Source organism: Chlorocebus sabaeus, chromosome 10 (genome assembly GCF_047675955.1).
Source record: "Chlorocebus sabaeus isolate Y175 chromosome 10, mChlSab1.0.hap1, whole genome shotgun sequence".
NCBI classification, from domain to species: Eukaryota; Metazoa; Chordata; class Mammalia; order Primates; family Cercopithecidae; genus Chlorocebus; species Chlorocebus sabaeus.
In genome coordinates this window covers 70,758,045-70,765,134 of record NC_132913.1, presented here as the reverse complement: position 1 = coordinate 70,765,134, position 7,090 = coordinate 70,758,045, and the positions used below count along the sequence as shown (strand labels likewise).

Sequence of the window (7,090 nt, the reverse complement as noted above, 5' to 3'; positions counted from 1 at the left end):
TTTTTGAGGGCTGCACAGAGCCCGCCTTCCTTTAAGAAGACAATTTTTAGTCCTCTTCGGTTTTGCAATACAACTTCAGACAGAGAGGTTAGAGATTCTTTAAGTTTTGAAATAGAGTGTTTTATGGCTCTAAGGTTCTTATCTATGGCTGCCCTAAGTTGTTGTAGATGGTAGCTACCACGTACTAAAGCTGCTGTTTCGGTCCTAACCCCAGCTGCTACCCCCACTCCTAGCATTACAGCGAGGGTGAGTGAGACAGGTTCCCTTTTGGGTCTACTATAAGCTTTCTGTTCATACTGGAGGTCAAAGGAGTCTCCAGAGTGATAGTATACTCGGGGAACAACCTGTACTAACACGCAGTAGTCTGTGCTGCGGTTAAACGCTGCTGTGGATACACAGGGAGTGAGTCCAGTGTTGCAAGCCCACCAGTCTGTCCCAGAAGGGACCAAATAGTGATTGGAGCTAGGCACTGTCAGAGTCTTGTCACAGAGATGCTGATGGCTAGTGGGCACCTTTTTTATACAGATTCCTGACCCAGAAACTTCAGCCAGGGTCAGCTTTTTATGCTGATCCCATGCACATCCAGTAGGATTAGTGGAGTTGGTGAAATTATTAGTGGAGGCAATGCCCTCATAATAAGGGGGGGCTGTCGCTAGGCACAGCCAACAAGAGGAGGTGGATTCTGGCCTGGTCTGGTTCAAGGCAAAGTAAGAGCCCTATTGAGACAGGAGCTGAGGCAGGGCTAACTGCTAGTCTAATTTGGATGGGGATCCCAAACAGTGGCTTTTGGTGTAAATATAGGCCCCATATTAACCCTGACATCTAGCGGCCATCAGATTTCGCTGCTTTTTTGAATTTGATGTAGACCAGATTACAACCAGCCGAATACCGGGTTCTGGTGCAGGGCTTAACAAAGGACATGGATATGTACCATGGTGTTGTGGCCCATTTCTATTTTTTATCATTAGTAGTTACACAAGTCCAGCTAGCACAATACAGGGAAGTTATATCCCCGCAAGTTTGTTTTATTTTTCCTGTCCGGAATCCGGGGCAGGCATAGAACCCGTTCCGGCTTATGGACACCTTTTTAGCCTGTTTTCTCTATACTTTTCCTTTCATGTTATTTACCCCTGCTACTTTATTTAGGTTGAGATAAAGGTTAGGAAACCAAGTTCCCACAGGGGCAATTTGTGAAGTCTCATATAGGACTTCATGGGTATTAAAATTAGTTACTCTCCAGGTTAGGTTAAAAGGTTGGTGGGGGTTTTTGGTGTCAGCGACGCGAGGAAGGAGGGCTAGTAGTAAGCAAAGGGTTAGGTACGAGAGAGTCTTATCTTGAGGGGGTCCTCGGAGCGACGGAGTCTCCATGTCTCAGGTGGTCCGGGCGTCTCTGGAGCAGCCTTGGCGTGGGATGCGTGGATCCAAGTGGCGATTCCGTCAACCTTTATGGCTGTGGGTGTGGTCAGGAGAACAATGTAGGGTCCTTTCCACCGAGGCTCCAGTCCTTGAGAACGGTGTTGTCTAACGTAGACGGAGTCCCCCACCTGGAAGGGGTGGCTGGTCTGCGAATGTCCTGGCCGGTACAGTTCTGCCAAGGTGGCCCAGATTTGGGCCTGTACTGCTTGTAGTCCTTTTAGCCGGGCCTGCAGGTCAGTCTTAGAGTTGGAGGGAGAAAAGGAGTCAAGTAGGGTCGACAAAGGGGGAGGTCCTCCGTAGAGGATTTCATATGGAGTGAGCCCAAAGCGGTTAGGCGTATTCCGGGCTCTTAAAAGAGCTAGAGATAGGAGGCGTCTCTAATCTTTTAAGCCAGTCTCTAAGGTCAATTTAGTAAGGGTCTCTTTTATTGTTTTATTTATTTTTTTTACCTGTCCTAAGCTCTGGGGTCTATAAGCACAATGCAATTTCCAATTAATCCCCAGTATCCTGGCTAGCCCCTGACTTACCTGGGAAATGAAGGCCGGCCCGTAGTCTGACCTAATTACCTTGGGAAGTCCAAATCTAGGAAAGATTTTTTCCAGAATTTTCTTGGCTACTATGTGTGCTGTTTCTTGCCGGGTGGGGTAGGCTTTTACCCATTCTGAAAAGGTATTTACAAACAGTAGTAAGTACTTATACCCAGCATAGTGAGGTTTTACTTCAGTGAAGTCTACCTCCCAATAAGCCCCCGGGCGGCTGCCACGGGTTCGTATTCCTGCTGGCACTCGAGTAGTCCCAGCGTTCACCTGCTGACAGACCTTGCAGGCAGAAGTCACCTGTTCTATCAGAGTACTTGTCTTAGGAATTAGAAAGTCAGTTTTTTTAATTAACATTTTTAACTTCCGGCTACCTAAGTGTGTCCGGGCGTGCATCTGCTGGATCATAGCCACGGCTTCTTTTTGTGGGAGGACTGTCTTCCCTTTTTTTTCCCAGTTTTTGGTGTCCTTGTTTTCTATAGCTCCTATGGCTCTTGCCTCTTCCTGGTCTTCTGGGGTGTAGGTGTGTTTATCCTGGTCGGTTTTGTTGGGTTCTGAGGCTAAGGTTAGTACTTTTGCCATGGCTGCCTGCTTGGCCACGTGGTCTGCCTGTCTGTTTCCCACTGCAACTGGATCCTGTCCTTTCTGATGTCCGGGACAGTGGATTATGGCTACTTCTCGTGGGAGGAAGAGGGCTTTTAATAAGGCAATTATTTCAGCTTTGTTCTTGATTTCTTTCCTCTCTGATGTTAGGAGACCTCTTTTTTTATAAATACTTCCATGGGTATGAGCCGTTGCAAAAGCATATCGGCTATCTGTATAAATATTAGTCTTTTTCTCCTTGGACAGCTCTAGGGCCTTTGTTAGTGCTATTAGCTCAGCCTTTTGTGCAGATGTGCCAGGGGGCAGTGACTGTGCCCAAATGGTGGTGTGGTTATCTACCACTGCCGCTCCCGCCCTCCGGGTACCTGAGTCAAGATAGCTGCTGCCGTCTGTATACCATGTGTGGTCCGCGTCTGGGAGTTCTGTCTCCTTGAGGTTTTCCCGCGTTCCGTGGGTTTCTGCCAACACCTGCCGACAGTCATGAGGGCTCAGTTGGTCTTCTGGTGGTGGCAGCAGCGTTGCAGGGTTCAGGGTGACCGGAGGGCCAAACCGGACGCGGTTTGTGTCTAATAGGAGGGCCTGGTAGTGGGTCAAGCGTGCATTGGTAATCCACCGGTCCGGGGGCTGTCGCACTATGGCCTCTAGAGCATGTGGAGTAATAACAGTCAATGGCTGCCTAAGGGTTAACTTAGCAGTGTCTTTGACTAACATGGCAGTGGCTGCCATGATGCGGAGACACGGGGGCCAACCGGCTGCTACAGGATCTAGCTTTTTAGACAGATACGCTACCGGTCTCTTCCAGGGCCTTAATTTCTGGGTTAAGACTCCTTTTGCAATTCCTTGCCTCTCATCTAAGAAGAGGGTGAAAGGTTTTGAGGTATCCGGTAACCTAAGGGCTGGGGCAGAGAGGAGTGCTTTCTTTAGAGTCTCAAAAGCCAATTGATGTTTCTCCTGCCAGGTAAAAGGGGTGCTTCCCTTGGTGAGGGTATAAAGGGGGGCGGCCAGTTCAGCGAAACCGGGTATCCACAAGCGACAGAACCCAGCAGTTCCCAGGAATTCACGCACCTCTCTGGGATTCCGGGGCAGTGGAATGCGAGCCACAGTCTCTATGTGCCCAGGGGTGAGCCACCTTTTCCCCTCACTCAGTATGTACCCCAGGTAGGTTACCTTGGTCTGACAAATTTGTGCCTTCTTGGCGGATGCCCGGTATTTTTTTTCTCCCAGTTCCTGGAGTAGATGCCTAGTACCTTGTATGCAGGCTTCCTTTGTGGGGGCCGCCAGGAGGAGGTCATCTACATACTGGAGCAAGGTCACTTCTGGATGCTGGGTCCGGAAGTCGGTTAGGTCCTAGTGGAGAGCCTCATCGAAGAGAGTGGGAGAGTTCTTGAACCCTTGGGGAAGTCGGGTCCAGGTCAATTGGCCTGAGATTTCTTTCTCAGGGTCTTTTTACTCAAAGGCAAAGAGTTCCTGGCTTTAAGGGGCCAGGGGTAAACAAAAGAATGCATCTTTTAATTAAGGGGCTGAGCAAGTTGTAAGGCATTCAGCTCCTGAAGTAGATGCCTGGTAGGCACACTGGTCTTTTTTACCTTAGGCCGCCTCCGTTTTTTTTTCCCTTTTTTTCTGGCCCTTTCTCTGTTACTACTGCTGCCAGGATTTTTGTTAAATACTTATTTCTCTTTTATTTTTTTTATTCTCTCGTTCCTCCTGTTTTTTCGCTAGTCTGGCTTTTCTTTCCTCGGGAGTTTCTCTTTTATTATATACTTTTTCTGCCTCTCTGACTAATTTCTGTAATCCATAGGTCTGGATTCCATTTAATCTTTGGAGTTTTCCTTTAATATCTGGTGCTGCTTTGTCTATGAACGACATGGCCACGGTAGCCTTATGTTCTAGAGCCTCTGGATCAAATGGGGTATACATTCGGAACCCTTTCAGAAGTCTTTCCATAAAGGCTGCCGGGTTTTCGTCCTTTCCTTGAATTATGGTCCTTACCTTGGCCAAATTGGTGGGGCGTTTCCTTGCCCCCTTGAGACCCGCCAACAGAGCCTGGCGATAGATTTAGAGACTCTCCCTACCTGGTGCTGTCTCATAATCCTAGTCCGGGCGGGTGAGGGGAAATCCCTCGTCTATTTCGTTGGGGAGCTGGGTTGGAAGGCCTCTTGGCCCCGGCACATTTTTCCGGGCCTCCAGGAGGACTTGTTGCCTTTTTTCGGTGGTCAGAAGGACCTGCAAAAGCTGTTGACAATCATCCCAGGTAGGCTGGTGGGTGAGGAGAATGGATTCTATCAATGAGGTTAAGGCCTGAGGGTCTTGGGTAAAGGGGGGGTTGTGAGTTTTTCAATTGTAGAGGTCGGAGGCAGAAAAGGGCCAGTACTGGATTGCGCGGTTGACCGTGCGAAGGGGAGAAGGGAAGACTGCCAGGTGGGAGTGCCATCCGGGTCTTCAGTCTGCCGCAAGCGGAGACGAGGTGTTGGTGGCGGCGCGGAACGGCGGCGGGGAGGAGGGGCGCGCGACCTCTTTTCCCCACCCCCCGCGCAACCTTTTCGACCTCGCCTTTCCGCGCGACAGCGGACGCCGCCACGGCGTCCCGCGGGTTACCGCCGGAGGCACGCAAACCCCGGGAACGCGGCTGCGAGCGCGGCTGGGCTGGCCGCGGGGCGGGCTTCCGGCCCCCTGATGCACGGAGCGAGCGGGGAGGACGGGACGGTGGCGGCATTCTAGGGGTTAATTTGGGCGGCGTTGGAGAGGGAGGCGAGGTCGAGGAAGGGACCGATGAAGGGGCTGGAGAAAGAGTAGGGGCTGAGGGAGTAGTGGGAGGGATTGGGGATAGGGTAAGGGACGAGGGTGAAGCGTAAGGTGGAGGCCTTAGGAGGGGGTTGTGAGGAGGAGGAGGAGGCGGAGGATCGAAAAGGAGGAGGTCTTGCTGAGTTCCATCAGGGAGGACTGGCTTAGGGGGATCCGAAGTCTGATTCTTTGGGGCTTCCACGGCAAGGAGGGTAGATTGGGACGGGGAGGGGGAATGAAAGAAGGGTTTTACCCAGGAAGGGGGGTTTCGGACCAAATCTTCCCAGGTGATTATGTAGGCCACTTGGTCCTGGTGTCCTTGTGGCCCACGATTCATCACTTTTGCTTTAACCTGTAAGATAATGGAGAGGTCAAATGTTCCGTCCTGGGGCCACCCAACCTGGAGGGTTGGCCATTCAGACGAACAGAAAGTTTGCCATCGTCCTTTACGGACTTCCACGGAGAGATCGCGGGCTCGCGCCCGGACGTCAGGGAAGTGGGTCAAAGTCAAGGCTAAAGGAGTTGTTAGTGTCTGTCCTATAGTTTCGTCCAGAAAGTCACGCACACACAAGGACAAAATGACAACAATAAACACAGTGACCAAACAAACACAGAGGAGCCTCGCGGCCCGAGAGTGGCGCCACAAGTTTACAAAAGATTCAGACGGCAGGGGGCAACCTGCCTACCGATTTGAGGAGGCCAACAGAGTCGTCAGCTTTCCTCCCGACAACCGCCAGGGCGTCCCCTGGGGCGCAAGGGGGAAGGTGCCGGACACGTCTGTCCCCCTTCCCCACCTGATTATTCAGACGGAGTACTCCTCAGAGCTAGCCGGCAAGACAGAGCACAGAGTGAAACGAAAGTACCTGACAGAGTCCGTTCGTCAGCAGTCGGTGGCCCGGGCCAATTGTGTCTCCACCGGAGGGGTCGAGGGTCCTCGGGCGACCCCCATTCCCGGCCAATGCACCAAATGTAGGAACCTAGTTTTTAGATTCCTTCCTGGGCAGGGGTCGTCACGAGAGACCACTCGACACGGAAGTCACAGTGGAGAGATTTATTGCTAGCGCGCTAGGGTCCTATGTCCGAAGTTGGCCACAGGACCCCGAATGCTTGTTACAGACAGTTTATAAAGGCAAAAAACCACAAAATTTTACAAAGCTTGAGGCGCAAGATGATTGGAGCAGGTTATGGCCTGAGCGAGATGTCTTACTTTAATTGGTTGGTTTGAACCTGGTTTGAACCCGCGCGGGGTATTTCCCGGACTTGTTCTTCTGTTTGAGTTCCAGGAATATGGGTGGGTGTTTTAGATAGCCACACGGACATCAGGCGGGTGCTTTAGATGGCCACCTGGTCGTTGGGTGGGTGCTTTTAGATAGCCACCTGGTGTGGCTTTTCTAAACTTCTAAGTTTCTAAGTCTAAAAGTCTAAAGGTTTCTAAGTTTTTAAAGTCTATAGGTCTCTAAGTTTCTAAAGGTTTTTCATAGCTATGCTGGCTTCTGATTAGTGGTGCCACCTAGACTGAGGGTGGATCTGTCTCTCCCAGTTCACTGACTCAAATGTTAATCTCCTTTGGCAACACCCTCACAGACACACACAGAAACAATACTTTGCATCCTTTAATCCAATCAAGTGGACACTCAATATTAACAATCACAACCATAAAACCTGAAAACCTTCCAATGTCTACCAGCCAGAATCTTGTCTGATTGCCTGATATTTAGAGTATCAAGAAGTGCCTTCTCAACATTTGCAAACTA

At 50.6% G+C, this 7,090-nt stretch overlaps 1 protein-coding gene across 2 annotated transcripts; it reads right to left on the bottom strand.

The window, feature by feature from the left end:
* Nucleotides 1-1,134: 1,134 nt before the first annotated feature.
* LOC140712583 (uncharacterized) lies at nt 1,135-6,749 on the bottom strand. 2 transcript variants are annotated; one of them, XR_012094238.1, is made up of 2 exons: nt 6,200-6,749; nt 1,135-1,655 (listed from the first exon to the last, which is right to left on the bottom strand). XR_012094238.1 is itself a non-coding variant. In XM_073019864.1 (2 exons), exon 2 carries the CDS (start codon nt 5,671-5,673, stop codon nt 4,798-4,800), a length of 876 nt encoding a protein of 291 aa, XP_072875965.1. In that variant the 5' UTR covers nt 5,674-5,688; nt 6,200-6,749; the 3' UTR covers nt 4,391-4,797. The 2 variants fall into 2 exon arrangements, 1 of the variants encoding a protein (XP_072875965.1); XM_073019864.1 differs by lacking the exon at nt 1,135-1,655 and adding an exon at nt 4,391-5,688.
* Nucleotides 6,750-7,090: the final 341 nt, after the last annotated feature.